The sequence below is a fragment of the Rhyacophila brunnea genome, unplaced genomic scaffold, assembly GCF_057557595.1.
Source record: "Rhyacophila brunnea isolate RB1 unplaced genomic scaffold, BYU_Rbru_1.0 scaffold_19, whole genome shotgun sequence".
NCBI lineage: Eukaryota > Metazoa > Arthropoda > Insecta > Trichoptera > Rhyacophilidae > Rhyacophila > Rhyacophila brunnea.
In genome coordinates, this window is record NW_028232848.1 from 34,429,016 (window position 1) to 34,447,364 (window position 18,349).

General features: G+C 35.4%; 2 protein-coding genes across 2 annotated transcripts; both read right to left on the reverse strand.

Annotated features, from left to right (window-relative positions):
* Positions 1-4,300: 4,300 nt before the first annotated feature.
* Positions 4,301-7,912, reverse strand: LOC147072933 (uncharacterized). Its single transcript, XM_085945834.1, has 2 exons — positions 7,061-7,912; positions 4,301-4,797 (listed from the first exon to the last, which is right to left on the reverse strand). The coding sequence occupies exons 1-2, from the start codon at positions 7,859-7,861 to the stop codon at positions 4,372-4,374; spliced, it is 1,227 nt and encodes a 408-aa protein (XP_085801960.1). The 5' UTR covers positions 7,862-7,912; the 3' UTR covers positions 4,301-4,371.
* Positions 7,913-14,113: 6,201 nt separating this feature from the next.
* LOC147072934 (uncharacterized) lies at positions 14,114-18,139 on the reverse strand. The gene is made up of 3 exons (XM_085946239.1): positions 17,863-18,139; positions 16,271-17,136; positions 14,114-14,539 (listed from the first exon to the last, which is right to left on the reverse strand). The coding sequence occupies exons 2-3, from the start codon at positions 17,066-17,068 to the stop codon at positions 14,114-14,116; spliced, it is 1,224 nt and encodes a 407-aa protein (XP_085802365.1). The 5' UTR covers positions 17,069-17,136; positions 17,863-18,139.
* Positions 18,140-18,349: the final 210 nt, after the last annotated feature.

Here is an 18,349-nt window from a genome sequence, read left to right on the forward strand (position 1 = left end):
TGTCGTGTCTACTTTCTCTACCAAGTCGTTGCGTAGGTCTTTTCCTTTGCGCATTTAATTCAGCCGTGCGGCGTCCAATCTCCCGGCGGCCAGTTGGGCCGGTGTCCAATTGGGTCGGCGCCCGATTGTACCGGCGTCCGATCGTCCCGGAGGCCAATTGGGTCGGTGTCCGATTGTACCGGCGGCCAATAACCGGAGGCCAATCGGCGGAGGCCAGTTCGCGGTGTCAAATCGTCCCATTCCCCAAGAATGCGTACCTACAAAATGTTGGATTTACAGATGATCCATGTTATACCCAAGGTCATGGCCCCCATATCCTGAAGCGAGCCCCCAGGTTAGGATCTTTGGCGGGCCCCACTACCTATCGTTAAGGATAACGGCAGTGTGACGTTCTACAGTAGCGTTTTCCAAATGGTGCACGCGATAAAATTAATGTGTATATTTAGTGTTTTTTTGTATATTTTAATACATTCATTTGAATTATGGAGTTGTCGAGTATTGATACACAATTCAAAATTGTATCGTACAACCATATAATTTTAAATAAAAATAATATTGAAGGAAAATAGCGCTGCAAGCGATTTTTTTACTATTAAAGCAAATTATTTATGATGTGTGTTTATCTCACTTATCTGGCTGACTCGCTTTGCCGGGCCCCTCCTGAACCCGGGGCCCTAGGCGAGAGCCCAGTCAGCCCCCCCTTATGGGGGCCATGCCCAAGGTACAATGCTTTTGATCAGGGAACTCAGAAATAATGGGAACTGAAATACCCAACGGGTAAGGCGATAGCAGGTAACCGTCTCGGGTAAGGAAGAATCCGGGTTAAACTTACACACGTGTCAAGAATACGTTGTACTTCGAATACTGAAAACTGCTCTCGGTTTATGCATTTACGCTCATTTAATGTTGGTGTATTACACACACTATTGCACGTGCATAGTGCGTGCTTCATTTTCGTAGGACACTCACACATTCAAAAACCCTGCTTCAACGTGCGGCGTATATTGAATATAGTCTATCGGTATTCTATTTATAATCTGTTTTGTGATTTTGATCCTATAACAAATATTCCAATTGGAGAAAATGATAACAATGAAAAATAAATAACCGAAAAAGAAGCTTTGCCTGATCAAAATTACAATGACCCTGCAAATTGGCCTTCTCATGGTAGTAATAATTTTCGATTAATTTTAATATACGAGGGTGGGTCAATAAGTCCTTGGAAAAGCCGACAAGTGGCGCGACTAGTACTGTAAGCGGTTTGTTTTCATGCAGCGGCACTACCGATTCAGTATGCTGCGAAGTTTCTACTACACTTGCAACTATTTATAACTGGTTAAATGAATTTAAACGTGGTCGTACATCAACAAAGGATGAACCACGCTCAGGACGTCCTGTAGAGGTGACTACACCAGAAATGATCAATAAAATCCACGATATGGTGTTAAGTGACCGAAGATTAAAGTTGAGTGAGATAATTGAGGTTACAGGGATCTCAAAAGGTAGCGTCATTTCTATTTTACATGACAAATTGGGCATGAAAAAAATTTCTGCAAGATCGGTGCCGCGTTTGCTCACAGTCGACAATAAACGCAATAGGGTGGTGGCCTCTAAAGCCCTGTTGTCGCTCATGCAACGCAATCCGGATGAATTTTTTCGTCGCTTTGTGACTGTAGATGAAACATGGATACACCACTATACTCCCGAGACGAAAGAACAGTCAAAGCAGTGGATTGCGAAGACAAACCATGTCCAAAGAAGGCGAAAACCGTAAAATCAGCTGGTAAGGTTATGGCTACTGTATTTTGGGATGCACGTGAAATTATTTTCGTTGACTATTTGGAAAAAGGAAAAACAATAACAGGGGATTATTATGCATCTTTATTGGACCAGCTAAAAAACGAAATTGAAGAAAAATGGCCTCATTTAAACAGGAAAAAAATCCTCTTTCATCAGGACAATGCCCGTGTTCACACATGTTTACGATCAATGGCTAAAATTGAAGAATTGAAGTTCGAATTGGTCGACCACCCACCGTATTCGCCAGACTTAGCCCCCAGTGACTTTTTCCTTTTCCCAAACTTAAAAAAATGGCTAAGTGGACAACGTTTTTTTTCAAATGAAGAAGTCATCGATCGGACAAATGCTTATTTTGAGGACCTTCCGAAAACTTATTTTTCTGACGGTTTAAAAAAAATGAGAAACGTCTAACCAAGTGTATTGAGCTCCAAGGAGATTATGTTGAGAAATAAAAAAAAAATACAAAAAGCCTCTAAAGCCCTGTTGTCGCTCATGCAACGCAATCCGGATGAATTTTTTCGTCGCTTTGTGACTGTAGATGAAACATGGATACACCACTATACTCCCGAGACGAAAAAACAGTCAAAGCAGTGGATTGCGAAGGCAAACCATGTCCAAAGAAGGCGAAAACCGTAAAATCAGCTGGTAAGGTTATGGCTACTGTATTTTGGGATGCACGTGAAATTATTTTTGTTGACTATTTGGAAAAAGGAAAAACAATAACAGGGGATTATTATGCATCTTTATTGGACCAGCTAAAAAACGAAATTGAAGAAAAATGGCCTCATTTAAACAGGAAAAAAATCCTCTTTCATCAGGACAATGCCCGTGTTCACACATGTTTACGATCAATGGCTAAAATTGAAGAATTGAAGTTCGAATTGGTCGACCACCCACCGTATTCGCCAGACTTAGCCCCCAGTGACTTTTTCCTTTTCCCAAACTTAAAAAAATGGCTAAGTGGACAACGTTTTTTTTCAAATGAAGAAGTCATCGATCGGACAAATGCTTATTTTGAGGACCTTCCGAAAACTTATTTTTCTGACGGTTTAAAAAAAATGAGAAACGTCTAACCAAGTGTATTGAGCTCCAAGGAGATTATGTTGAGAAATAAAAAAAAAATACAAAAATAAAAACTGTTTCAATGCTTTTTTCTAAGGAATTATTGACCCACCCTCGTACAATAGACCAAATCAAATTTTCACACACATATTATTATTTCTCATTTTTTTTATATTAAATAAAGGTAGGTATCAATTAAGTGCATTGATTATTAACCGACGTATAATGCATTTCGTGTACGAAGTTCGAGTTAAAATCGTCGTAGTTAAGTAGGATGCCCTTATAATTAATTGGTAAAGCACACTAGCGCGAATCCAGCGGTTACAAATTCAAGTACCGTCCCACGTCAAGTGTGTCCCACGATGGCCGAATAATGTCGTGGGTCCCAGGTTCGAATCCTGGGTTTGTCTAATACACATATTGTTTTTCAATTTGTGTTTAGAGTCAGAGTATGGACCTAATAGGTTGAGCAAGTGACTAACATCCATTTCTCGTAAAAAATGTTGTTAATACAACCTCCACTCCGTGGAGGCCCCTATAAATCTCTCAGGATCGAACATGGTGAACTAACTAAGTAAGTATGTTCAATATATAGAATGTTAAATTCTCAAATCATGTGATTTTTTTTTTTTTTTTGAATAAAAGAAATAGTTTATTAAAATATTTTGAATTAATGGAAAACTGCTAAAGTTTTTTTTTTATTATTCCTACATTAATATAAAAATATTTTAAATATTTTGTTTTTGCCCATATTATGTCACGATGTTTTGCTTTTTAAAATGAATATTTTTTACCATGAAGAACTAAAAAGAGCAACAACGAAAATTCTTATAAGATTCTTATTAGAACTCGATCGCGATGAAAATAAAAATAATAATTACAAGATAAAAAAAACTTTTTATATACTTAGGTACAACGTTTTTAAATTTTCTGTTGAATCTTATAAACTTGACTTGCTAGCTTAAACGATCAAAAAAATGTACTTAATAGAAATAATACTGAAATGTCATATTGATTTCCATAGCAACGCACGTATATATTAATAATTTAGTTGCTAGGACCCCAGATCCCTAGCAACCAATAATAGTGGTTTGAGTACGGATTTCTTCCGAAATAACTTTTCATACAAAACAGTATTAACTGAAAATGAATTCAATTCTATTTAAGATGGCTAAGCGTATTTTAAAAAAATGCATTGGCATCGTGTTCTGATATATTCTAAAAGTTTCAAATGTCTAGCTAGTCGGGAAGTTAGTTAAAAATCGATTGGAAGATTTGTACCGGACAAAAAAATAAGAATACGAGCTAAGAAAAACGTTGTAAAAAGTAGCTTCCGACCTCGAAAAGGTTGAATGCCTACTCTTGTCATACAAAGTTAGTTTTTTTTTATTTGCTGTCTTCATAGTATTATTATTTGGTTTGTTGATGAAAAACTATGTTTCATGGTACAGATATTCGTTACGACTTTATTTAAACAATATAAGAACATAAATATTCAATTATATAATATTAAATCAATTCATACTTTATAAAATCCTTAACTAAACCCCTAATTCTGTTAACACAGTTTTGTGAAAGGACGCGCTGCTCCACAATCTTGTTTTCCTCGTGCAGCATGTCCACCATGTCCGGAGCATCTCCTCGTTCACTCAACATAATCGGCAAAGCTACAGTACCCATAATAAGACCATATGGTAATATGGTTTTGAGATGGTCTCTGTATACGTTCTCAGGATAGCACTCCTCCACATTAAGGCCCATAGCTGCCAATCGGGATCTTAATGTGTCGTAATACAAGTCTAATACGGCTGGATAATTTTGTTCTCTTGTCTCTTCGTCTGTACTGAGGAATATCATGTAGGCTAGATCCGTCACTGGAGAAGTGTTGCGTATTATTTGCCAATCCAGTGTTCGCATATCGACCGGTTTGTTACCCTGTGAATGACAAACAATATATTTTAATAATAACGTGAAGCAGCTTTCACCAAACTGATCGATATTCCCAAGGTATTTTTTTAAAATTTATTTAGGTCAACCAACAGGATCAATATAAAATAATAAGAAAAAGTGATGGTCCCAATAACAGGCGGATACTATTGTACGACAACATCTTCTTGGCTACGTGTTAAAACTGTGAACTAACATGCTCCTGCCATTTTTAACCGCACTTCCATTATAAACTAACAATCTCCTCCTATTTAGTCAACAACAGCGCCTGCCTTCACGTAGCCAAGAAGATGTTGCAGAAGAGTAAAAGCATAATTACATGCCCCCCACAAGGTGGTGGCTGACAAGGATCTAGCCTGGGGGGCGAAGATTAGGAGGAGCCCGGCGTGATGGGTCAACCAGTTGAGTGAGATAAACACACCACAAATTTACGGGACACGGTGTCGCACTCGATATACTATAGGAAACCTCCAAAAGCCTCCAAACCTTCAAAGGCCTCCTATATTATATCGAGTGCGACACGGGTGTCTCGTCTGAAACGGGCCTAATAGTAAAACAAGTCACCTGCGGCGCTATTTCAATTAAAAATATTAACATGAAAATATATTTAGCTGTGTGATGTAATTTGATGCAACATGATGATCGATATAATTAAATGATAATTCATGCGTATAATTTTATTTTATAATTATTTTTAGTGTTTTGTTTCCTGTCTAATAAAAGTGGCTATTCATTCAATACGGCGAAGGATCGCAAAATTTTCGCGACCAGGGCCCCGATTTCCTAACTATCGACTCGTGTGGCACCAGACGACATGACGTAATTGTGACGTCAGCCAATACACGCTCGAAGCATGCCGCCCGCGCGCAGTGCTCACCGTAGATAATTATTACGATGAAACACCTATATGTGTATGGTGACAATGAATAGCGCCGCTGTCTGAGTAGCGTGATTTTCTCGAGTGCTATTATCACTCTGGTAGTACGTCACAATGATGTCATATGACGTCATGTCGACCGGGAAGTTTGCACTCGGAAGTTCTAACATAGGGCCCCAGTGTTACATAACATGATGCTTAGGTAGTGCCGACAACTCAATGATTCAAACTAATTTATTTAAAAATACAAACATCAATCACACTGCCCATAACCGTGGCGATATCTAGGGGGTCCGCTAAACATCAAGGCCCTGGGGCCCACTTCAGGATGTGGGGCCCATGCATAATTAAATCAAACAGTAAATGTATAACAGTTATGTAAGACACAGTGGAGAAAGCTATTAAAAATAATAGATTAAAAGAGAAAAACATATAGTACCAATATTAAAATGAAAATATACTAAAAACATTAATACTATCTACTATTATAACGAGTGAATTTGATTTTAAATTCGAATGAATTAAATTTTTGTATTATTCTATCTGAGTCTAGGTTTCGTCTTTCAACATCTTCAGGCACTATATGCACTCATCAATGGTAAATACACACTGACAACGAATACAGTTTATTCATCAACTTATATAATAAATAAATACAATAGAGTAGGTAGAATATTTATCACCTACCTATTAAGTCAAGAATCACAATAAAAACATTACAAACAAATTATGAACAGTTGAAGTGTTTGTAAAAAAAAACCCCCTACCTAATAGATCGTTAGATAAGTAATAATTAATAATACATTCAATAGGCACATAAATCGTCAAAACCCTACATCAATAATATTATTATTCATTAGATAACTAATCACTACATTCAATAGACGTATAAATTGTCATTAATGGGTTACCCAGTGGTCTTAACCCCCATTTCAGACGGGACACCGGTGTCGCGCTTGTATATAATAAGGAGGCCTTTGTATTAGAATAAAGGGGCCTTTGTATTATGTTTATGAACGCCCAGAGCTAATGAGTCAACGCATAATTTCGAGATATAAATTAGAACATAAAACTGGCTGCGGTCATAAAAACATGTGTATCGGCAGCTTGAGAATGTAGCGGCCGACGGAAAAGTGTACTGGACACGCTTTGACTCATTAGTTCATAAACATAATACAAAGGCCCTTTTATTCGAATACAAAGGTCTCCTTATTATATACGAGCGCGACACCGGTGTCCCGTCTGAAACGGGCCTTAGTCCACCGTCAAGAACACACACCTAGTATGTAAACGAAATCGAATACAAATCCTACTATATCCAAGAAATAAAATTATCTCCATAGAATATTAATTGCATTTAATAGATTTTCTTACCTCGTATTTGAAAAGGAAATTATTAGGCCAACTGTCGCCGTGGCATATGACATTGTACGGGGCTGCCATTTCCGGTTCCAAAAACTTTAGCAACTTCTCATAATGGCCGATGGAAAATTTCCTCAGTCGTTCTTCACACACCTCATCGTCCATGTATTTCAGTGCATCACTAAATGACCTCTCGATAAACCCTTCAAATTTATCCCCAAAACATAACGTATTTAACGCATGGCTCGCCATTTCCATAAACAATTCGGGATTTTTTGATTTCGTGACGAAAGAGAATGCGTGAATACTGGCAAGATTTTTAATAGACAATTTCAAATGATCGGAATCGAACGATTTTAATCTGTCATACATTTTGAAACCTTGCACACACAAATCTTCCATAAGAAGATACTCTTTAAATTCATCTGACGATGCTTTGTAGCACTTCGCGAATGTTAGTCGATCTTCTTGTGGAATGTTATATTCATCTTGTAGCTTAGAAAAATGCGGCATCAAAACATTATACGCGTAGACTTCGTTTATGTAAAATTTATTAACAGTAACCATATCTCTTAAATTTTCATCCGAATGAGATAACTTCAGTACTAAATGTGTACTCTCTTTCGAACCATTTGATTTGGTTCCTGTTATGTTAATTCTTATTATCTGACCTAAATAATTATCTCCCTTTTCCGACCCCGATCCAATGGTAGCTTCGACAGTTGTATAATGTCCTTTTTCAACAATTTCACTGATAACTTCTTTGGAAAAATCTGTCGGTAAGCCTGACAAATCACACACAGCTCCCATCATGATGACGGCCTGTATCAATCGCTCAGGTGAACTAAAATATTTTTCTTTCCAGCAATGTCATATATACACAAATGAGATAATTTTCGAGTTTAAACGTGTAATAAAATATAATTGAAAGTCTAAGGACACAAGGAGTTCAAGTGCATCAATGACCAAGTCGATTAAAATGACTTCAAAGTTAAATAAGCAATAATTGTAAATTCTATATTGTAATATTGAGGAGCTGACTATAACATGGGCATAAGTGCTTAACCTAACCTACTATATAATATGTACATACATAAGACAATATATCAGTGTGATTAGGTTCTACCAATTAGCGACATCTATATTAGTCTTATTTGAGGGGTCTATGATGATTTGGTGCCAGGACAACTGGACGCCATGCAATTCTAAAATAAATAGACGTTAAGTACTTATAGGTACTTTAAAAAAAAATATGTAATATTATTATTTATGTTTAAATTATTATATTATGATTTAATAGTTGGCGAGAATTTAAATATGCACACGTAAATAATGATTTAATCGTGCATATGTTTAAGTTCCAACGAAAAAAGAGTTTTTTTATTTTATATAAAGCCTTAGACATGGTAATTCTCAATCAGCAATAAAAAAAACATTATGTTAAGAGTAAATGAATTAAAACTACTAAATAGTAGATATAAACTGATTAAAATTCCTCGTCTACGTTCTGTATACGTGTCTACGACAGTGCGGCGTACAGTTGTACCATTCCCTATATGAATGCCTTTTCGTGACATGACAAAGAAAGAATCCATAATATAATTATGGATTCTTGTGGACGTATTCTCCAATATTATACCCCATTTACACGTGCATGGATTTACTGCTGACACCACGTATTATCGCGCCCATAACAAGAAAATGCACTTGTAAATACGTATTATCATGCAAGTTGCAAGATTGCATACATGGATCAAAAAAGATCAGAAGCTTCTGAATTGTTACGCTATAGTAGGAACTTGCATGACGTATGCGCAATAGAGAGATAGTGGCGAACCTGTCGGAATAAATACGAACTCCACCGCGCAGAGCATTTTTGACGTTTACCAATTTTCACAACCTATAGCACCATACAATGTCAACAACGCGTCTCGCTTACGATTGAAGAATGAGATTGGTGAGACACGAGTCACACGAGATTGGTGAGTCAGCACTATTAAGTCTAAACGGTTATTATAGCGATAGTTTAATTTACACACTATTGGTGCTAGTAAATCCATGCACTTGTACAGGCGTTATTAAATTAGTCTACTATTTGTATTTGTAGACATTTTTCTAAGTTTTCCCAAACTTATCAATTTGAGTAACAACATTCCCATACTTGACGTAGAACTTCGTATTTATATTTAGTAAGGAACGTCGCGCACCATTTGGTAATGGTGTGCAATTTTTTTTAAATTACAATCGCTTATAACGTTTTAAAAAATAAACATAGCGAAACAAAACATATACCTACCGCTGTGTAGAATGGGAGGACATCACATTTAAATCAGTCTGGTCACCCTCAAGGTCAGAGAAACGGATGGGGTAAATGGGGCCTCGATAGCTGTATTCCATCGCGGTTCGATCCGTACGTGTCAATCCGTGATCCGGGATGACGGTCCAATATCGCAGTATTCATATTTATACGCAGATCTTCCATGTTACTATCTCGAATGACGGATGTTGTACGGAAAAGCGGCGTATATAAGTGTCGTATATAAGTAACACCGGACCATCATCACGGATTTCGGTCATTCAAATTGGAGTAAATTCTAATAAATTTAAGTTTTGTACTATTCCATTTGAGTAGTTTTTTGCAACATGGGTTTCGCCTTCTGGCATCTTCAGGCACTGTGTACATTCACCAAAAGGCAAATAAACACTGACCACAAATACTACTTTAACTTATATAACCAATAAATACAATAAACTAGGTAAAAACTCCATTACCTGCCTATCAAATCACAATAAAAAAATATAACAAACCAATTATGAATAGTTGAAATGTTGGTAAAAAAAACCCCTATCTTATTAATAATAAATAATAATACACTCGATAAGCATATTACACTAAATCGTCCAAAACCTAATAATAGATCATTAGTACTAATAAACAATAAAAATATTACACTCAAAAGATGTAAAATCGTCCATTCTAGGAACAATGGTAACGTATTGAAAATTAATGGAGTTAACTAATGAGATATTACATCTATGATATCAGTCTTTAAAAATTATTAGTTAAACAAATAATATTCTTTTTATAATATTTTTTTTAATAATTAACTAATCCACAAATAAACATCCATACATCCTCATACATAATTATATACAAATGTTGTATATCAATACCATTGTCCATAATTTATAGTCTCGCATGTAAATAATCATTTAGGATATAGCAATAGGCTGCTAGGAAAGCTAAGTTGATCATTCAAGATAGATAGGCTCTCCAACTGTGCTCTATTTATTTCTAATATTTCTTGGTAGAAATTTATAATCATCCGCTTGACTGTGAAGTAATTTTGCACCTTTATCAATTGGAGTAGCGTCGTGAAACCTCAACCGATCCGGAAGTTTACATTGTACTTACAAAACCATTAATTCATTCAATAAATAAAACAAATTCCAAAACAGTTATATTGTTTATTTTGCGCGTGGACATACGTATGTATTTGTATGTGGATACATAAACTCTATATTTATTTAGTTGTCGCTTGTACTCATTGGTTACTCAGACCCTCAATATGAATATATCACAAGAATTATTTTAATCACCTTGAATTATTTATTATTACATGCCATTGCGCAATGAACACCGTATGAAGAATTAATAATTGTATAAGGTTTTCGGTGAACAGGTAAAATGCAAACAAGATAACTTGGAATCACAAAGAATAACATTAGCTAGGTACCTATGCCTAATGAAGTAATCAAACATGAATTAAAAAAAAAATGATAACAAAAACCAGAGTAAAAGTATTTGTGATTTATGTTTAGGCGGAAAAATTATACGCCGGCACGCACATCAAAACTCGTCCGTCTGCAACGTGTCGAATACGTCGATGTGACGTCATCGTTATTCACAAAACACACGATGCCAAATGGAGCTCCGCAGATTGTTCGAATGCAACTTTATAGTTTGAAAAAACATAGAATAGACTCCGATTTCTATAAGTTGGCGTACACGTCATCGCGTCGCTAGCGTCGCATTGACGATGGAGTTGACGGGGGTGGACGTAATGCAGTGTTAAGATGCTGAAGCGGGGGAATTTAGGAATTTAGTTCCACTAGTTCATAAAAGAACCACGATAACGTGTACGCCAGCTTAAAGGTATCTAGTGCTGCTATCAACAAATCGCATGCGTTTCGGGCTGCGAGTCGAAGACGCCAAAACGCATACGCATACCTACGAATTGGTCATTCCTATACCGGCTTGCCGGTCGCCGCATCCAAGTATAATATACGTTTTAAGAGGTTACGCGCAACTGTCGCTAGGTAGATGTGCGCGGTCTTCATAATGCAACATCGAAACGATGTTCCTAGAAGATTTGATTTATGACTGCGTGACAGATGAGGAGAGTTTAGATGTGAGAGCCGGCTTACATTAATAATTTACAAGGCCAACAAATTATATTATTAAGGGACGACGGAGTCTCTGTAGGTGTGGAGCGCACGAAGAAAACGATGCATAAGTGCGAGTGAGAAAGTATTCGGTACCCTTATAATCTCTGCGACACGCGCTAGTGTAAGATAAAAGGTTTACAGATGTGGGAGATGGTTTGCTACGATGTAGCCGCCAAATCTTACCTTATTGCTTAACTAAGCGTCGATTACCGTGTTGCCAAAATTGCTATTTTGTGTGTTAAACATAAAGTCAGTGGTAAACATTTTTAGTTAATTAAGTAGAAAAGATGGTTCTGTGTGTTGTATTAAAATGTGGTAGTGTGGTACTGATAAGCAAAAAGATTGTATTACATTTCATAGGTAAGTTGATACATGTTCGTGATAATTTATTTGTATATTATTATATATTTTAATATCAGTGACCTAGTGTTTCTTTAAAATAACTTAAATTGTGGATATTTTTACCTAATGGTTGCATTTTGACCGCTTAAAAATACTATATAACGTAAAAAAAATTGAAAAATATATTTTAATTCTGATCGTCTAGTGCGAGCACTTTGGGTGAGCACTAGTGAAATGGTCTATGGTCTCGAACATTTGTATACGAATGCGTTCGCTCGCCCACAAACCAACCGCACAGCACGCAGCTTCATTTAGCAATGCAATGGGTGGCGTCTAGATGTATCTATAGTCTAAGGTGGAGCGCGTCGAGCACACCCGCAACCCTCGCGTCAAATCATGATAACTAAACCTTCTAAGTATAAAAAGCTAAGTCTTATTGCAACATCTACCAGTTGACATGTGCGGTAAGCCTTTATCTTTTACTTACGCTGGTATTAGATTATAAAAGATCTTTGATAAAGATGTTTTATACCTAGCATTTCTTGTAATAGCATTCTTTTATAAAACACGAGAGGGCATAAACACTGCGTAAAATATTTTGTAAAAGTTATGTTAACATTATTTTTTTTAATATTTTTTTTATTCTGGTTGGTGATTATACCGATGATAATATAGCATTTATCGTGTTCTATGTACAATCAATAATAATTATGGTGGTTAATTTCTTGCCGTATTCTATTTTCATACGAGTTTTCATATTAGAGGCCCAGTATTGTCATATTTACTGAAATTTAATTAGAACTACTAACTGATATATTATTATAATATTGGATTAAAGGTCACATTTGCATGATTTCTAGATGTTCCTTATGATAATATAACAATAGCATGATTTTTAGATTACTAATCTATTTTTCATTATTAATACACATCTGACAACACTGTAATTTGGTGTGTTAATTCCCAAGCAAAGTTATATTTAATATATTTTTGTTTATTAAACACCATACCATCTGTAAATTGTAGTCTTATTTCAATGAATACAAATACGTATGACCAGGGAACCCAGAAATATTGGGAACTGAAATACCTAACGGGTAAGGAGTAGCAGGTAACCGATATTGAGTAAGGAAAAATCCGAGATAAACTTAAACACATGTCAGGAATACGTCATACGTCGAATACCGACAACTGCTCTCGGTTTATGCATTGACGCTCATTTAATATTGGTGTATTACACACACTATTGCACGTGCATAATGCGTGTTTCATTTTCGTAAGACACTCACACATTCAAAACCGTGCATCAAAATGTAGCGTATTGAATATGGCCTATCGGAATTCTATTTATTATCTGTGCTGTGCGTATAACTGACAATGTTTAGTGTGCACTATTTATGGCAGATCTTAACAGCCTACCTCCACCCTTCGCCACTGCTGTATGTAGGAGTGAGAGAACGACAATAATATATGACTCCTCCCCCCATACTTCAAATCGAGGCGTAGTTTCTTCTTATAGTCATGCAGTAGGCTTTTCGCACAGTTGTAAACGGCCTACCTCCATCATTCGCGACTGCTCATACCAGTGGCGAAGGGTGGAGGTAGGCTGTTAAGATCCGACATAAATAGTCCACAATAATCTTTGACAGTCATACGTATTTGATACATTGAAATACGACTACAATTTATAGATGATGTTGGTTAGTTTTTAAAATTCAATTGAACCCTGCGGAAATCAAGCCATACTACATAATAGTCAAAAAATTCTCTTCTATCTATAAAATATCTAAAATTATGCTATTAAATCATGTATAACTTTGAATATTTTGTAGATAGCATAATATTTTTTGGTTTAGGCAGGACTTAATGAATTTAAAAAAAATGAACCATACAATATGTGTAATATGTATTCTTCATCCAACGAAAAAAATATGTATGAATGAAAAAGTGTGCATAATTTTGTTGTATCGCCCAAAATATACCAAAATTATCATGGTTTGGTTTGGGCAGAGCTTAATTGATTTAAAAAAAAAACTAACCAATACCATCTGTAAATTATAGTCTTAGTTCAATAAAAACAAATACATATGACTAACAAAGTTTAATGTGCACTATTGATAGTGGATCTTAACAGTCTACCTCCACCCTTCGCTACTGGCTCATACTATATATATATATATAATGTTATCGTTTGGATTATTGATCAAAAACTAAATTCCATATACATAATTGATAAAACTTTATTTAAACACAATACATAAATTAAAAATTATATTATATAAGTTCGTATTTTATAAAATCCTTAACCAAGCCTCTTAATCTATCTGCACAATTTTGTGAAAGGGCACGATTCTCTACAATTTGGTTTTCCTCGTGCAGCATCTCCACTATCTCCGGAGCATCTCCTCGATCACTCAATATTATCGGCAAAGAGGTCGTAGCCATAATAAGACCATATGGCAATATGGTCTTCAGATGGTCTCTGTATACCTTCTCGGGGTAGCACTCCTCAACATCTAAATCCATGGCTGCTAATCGGGATCTCAGTATGTCGTAATACAAATCTAATACGGCTGGATAATTTTGTTCTCTTGCTTCTTCGTCTGTGCTGTGGAATATCATGTAAGCAAGATCCGTCACTGGAGAAGTGTGTCGTATTACTTGCCAATCCAGTGTCCGCAGATCGACCGGCTTGTTACCCTGTAAATGAAAAAAACACATTTTTAAGGATATACGTATTAATAAAATAAAAATCGTGGGAAAAAAACAGTTGGATTGGACTGGGATTCTAACTCACATCCTTCGGTGTCCATGTGAGTGCTCTTGTCTGATAATATTCAATATATTATTGAATAATAATAACAATAATTTAATTCTAATGGATTTAAATTCAAATTCCATCAAGTACCTTCGCTCGATAGTATTAATATTATAATAATTTAATTAACAATTATTTACACGTGCAATGACATCAACAATAAACACATGAAGTCATCTATAATCTTGTTAGTAATATTCTGATAAATTATATAATAAAGCCGCGTTTCTAGCGTATAACGCACAGTAGAACAACGATTTTATTCTAATGAATTTAAATTCAAATTCCATCAAGTAGGTACCTTCGGTCGATAGTATTAATATTAACGATTTTATTATTATCAACTTTTTATAAATGTTATACGATCGTGTTGCTTCTCAGTACGACCACCAAATTTAAACGCGATATAGTTAACCATATGTTCTATTAAAATAACTAAAAATAATTATCATTAACTTTATATTTAACACAAAAACAATAAATTTCAGAAACAAGTGCTCGCAGTTTTTAGATGCATGTAATCAGCCAAATCATTTTTTTCCGGAATAGGAATTCTATTTTACGCATAGAGCGAAGATATAAGCCTGCCGAATGCTTACTCACTCGCGCTTATGGTTCATTTTTGATCAGGTCTTGGTCCTAACCGATAAGAACACTCACACAGTTACTTGGAATCCAACTCCGTGCTATCTTTTCTTTCAATGTTTTTCAAAATTATTTTAGTTAATTGACAAGATGGCAAGCGACCTGATCTGACCCGACTGAATAAATCAGTTCAATCGTCAGATTCAGCTGCTCTTTTAGCTGAGTCTAACAAAGCTAGAAAATACGTCTGTCATTTTCACCAGACGTGCTATTTCAAGTATTTCGGTCTTGTTTGGGCGTAACCTGTTAACTGCAAAATGTTGAATTTACGGCAGGGCAATTTTATTTTAAACTTTGCCCCCATAAATCTCGGTACAATCTTTTTGTCTAACATTGAGAATACATTTTAAAATATATAAATGAAGAAGAATATGACAATAATTATTAAATGTTTAATTACTCCACTAATTAGGAAAATAATGTCACTCATCAATGATCAAAATATTATAAGGTCATGGTTATGTTTCGACCAACCTAACCGCTGTTTGTTCACCTATCATCATAATAATATTATCATAGCATTTTGCAGTGCTCGAAATGGAAAAGTTTACGAACTGGAGCGCTCGACAGTTTTCTGAAGATATTTACATATCTATCAAATTTTATGTGTATTTCATAAAAATAAGTGTGTTCGATTTTCTGTTAAGTATATGGCATATCTAGCTCAGATGGCCAATTATTTTTTCCACGAGACGTAGCGATAATTTTACCGATTTAACGAACAGGAACGGCGCTCCGGTCTATTTCGAGTTCTGGCATTTTGAACATTTTCAAAATGTAATACAGATATCAGATTATCAAATTATTACCAAATGGAAGATATAGTAACTATAGTGACCCAATTTTTACTCTTGACATAAAATTACAAAAAAGCAGTTATCGGGTTATATCCAAACAAAACATAAACATTATTATAAACATAATTATCTAATTTGAGTCACTATTACGTTTAAATAAAATTTTCTTACCTCGTATCTGAACAGGAAATTATTAGACCAACTGTCCCCATGGCATATGACATTGTACGGGGCTGCCATTTCCGGTTCCAAAAACATTCTCAACTTCTCATAAACGTCAATGGAAAAATTCTTCAGTCGTTCCTTGCACACATCATCCTGCATGTACTTCAATACGTTGTTGAAAGACCTCTTGACGAATCCTTCAAATGTATCCCCAAAATCTATCGAATTACACGCGTGGCTCGCCATTTCCATAAACAATTCGGGATTTTTTGATTTCGTTACGAAAGAGAATGCGTGAATACTGGCAAGATTTTTAATAGACAAATTCAAATGATCGGAATCGAACGATTTTAATCTGTCATACATTTTGAAACCTTGCACACACAAATCTTCCATAAGAAGATACTCTTTATATTCATCTGACGACGCTTTGTAGCACTTCGTGAATGTGATCCGATCTTCTTGTGGAATGTTATATTCATCTTGTAGTTTAGTAAAATATGGCATCAAAACATTATACGCGTAGACTTCGTTTTTATAAAATTTATTAACAGGTGCGATTTCTCTCAATTTTTCTTCCAAAACAGATAACTTCATTACTAAATGTGTACTCTCTTTAATACCGTTTGCTTTGGTTCCTATTATGTTTATTTTTATTATTTGTCCTGTATAATTGTCTCCCTTTTCCGACCCCGATCCAACGATAGCTTTGACAGTTGTATAAAGTCCTTTTTCAACAATTTCACTGATAACTTCTTTTGGAAAATATGTCGGTAAGCCAGACAAATCACACACAGCTCCCATTATGGTGACGGCCCGTATCAATCTCTCGTGTGAACTAAAATACTCCTCTTTCTAGCAATGTCATATACCTATACATAAATAAGATCATTTTCAACGTTTGATTAAATATAATTGAAAGAGTAAGGACACAAGGGGTTCAAGTACATGGATGATTAAATAAGCAATTGTATTTTTTTTATTCTGTAATTGAGGAGGTCGCTATGAGAGTGGCGTAAGTGCTAAACTTATAATTTTATTTCTTCCTTATTTCATCTTGTCACACCCCAGTGTTGAGGCATATGAAGCGCCTGATTTCAAATTCCCCTGAAACGGTTTTTGAAGTTAGTATTTAGATCAGTGGTTTTCATATGCGGCCCTGGTGGTCACATGCGGCCACCAGCGCTTTACAATACTTTTTCAAGATATTATTTATAAAATTATGAAATTCGTCGAATACACATGACTTGTCTTAAATATCTTTCCACGCTCAAATGATCCATAATGTGTTTTTGTGATGAGATCATGTGTCGAACATGAAGAAACAGAACAGTGACAAAACAGAACATAAAAATAGAACAGTGATAAAACAGAACAGCCAGGGGAAAATAAAACATTAATTTTTTACAGTATCTAAATATTTAATAATTAAATAAGTACATACTTAATTCATTAAAACTTATGTATACATATTATTTAATATCGACAAAAACTGTTAAAGAATGATATTGAATAATAAACAAAAATACGCTCAGTGCAAAAATAATTTAGTAAATTTTTAATATAACTATATTTTAGTTTTTATTTAATTTGATTACCTGATTTTATTTGACATTTTAATACGCCCCTGTCAAAAAAATTGAATGTCAGATACGAGGTGTCAATGTTAGAATATCGATATACATATTATATTATAATCACTGCATGTTGGCCATTCATTGTAGAAACCTCAATATATCACCTTGATTTTGATAATCATGCATAACTATTGCCACTCGATTACTTCTTCTTCTTTGTGTGCCATATCCGTTATCAGACGTCGGCGATGATTTTGGCCATTTGGCGCCTGTCGCTGCTCTGAATAGGGGTGGAGTACGGTATGGTCATCTATTGTGCATTTGCCCGACTTTGGCCATCGCATTTCGCTAATTTCGAGTATTGGGATATTAAGTCTTTTCATTTCTTTAATTGTATTATGAATTTTTCCTGGTTGGAACATGCTTCTGACATTCCAGGCTCCAATTTTTAAAGAAGATTTCCTATTGAATTTGAGTGTAGCCGACCGGGAGATTCTTCGCACCCCTG

Coding starts and splice junctions, on each gene's coding strand:
- LOC147072934 (XM_085946239.1), bottom strand. CDS start 17,068: ATGGGAGCTGTGTGTGATTTGTCTGGCTTACCGACATATTTTCCAAAA. Junction 14,540..16,270: donor ATTTCCTGTTCAGATACGAG/GTAAGAAAATTT, acceptor TTTCATTTACAG/GGTAACAAGCCGGTCGATCT.
- LOC147072933 (XM_085945834.1), bottom strand. CDS start 7,861: ATGATGGGAGCTGTGTGTGATTTGTCAGGCTTACCGACAGATTTTTCC. Junction 4,798..7,060: donor ATTTCCTTTTCAAATACGAG/GTAAGAAAATCT, acceptor TGTCATTCACAG/GGTAACAAACCGGTCGATAT.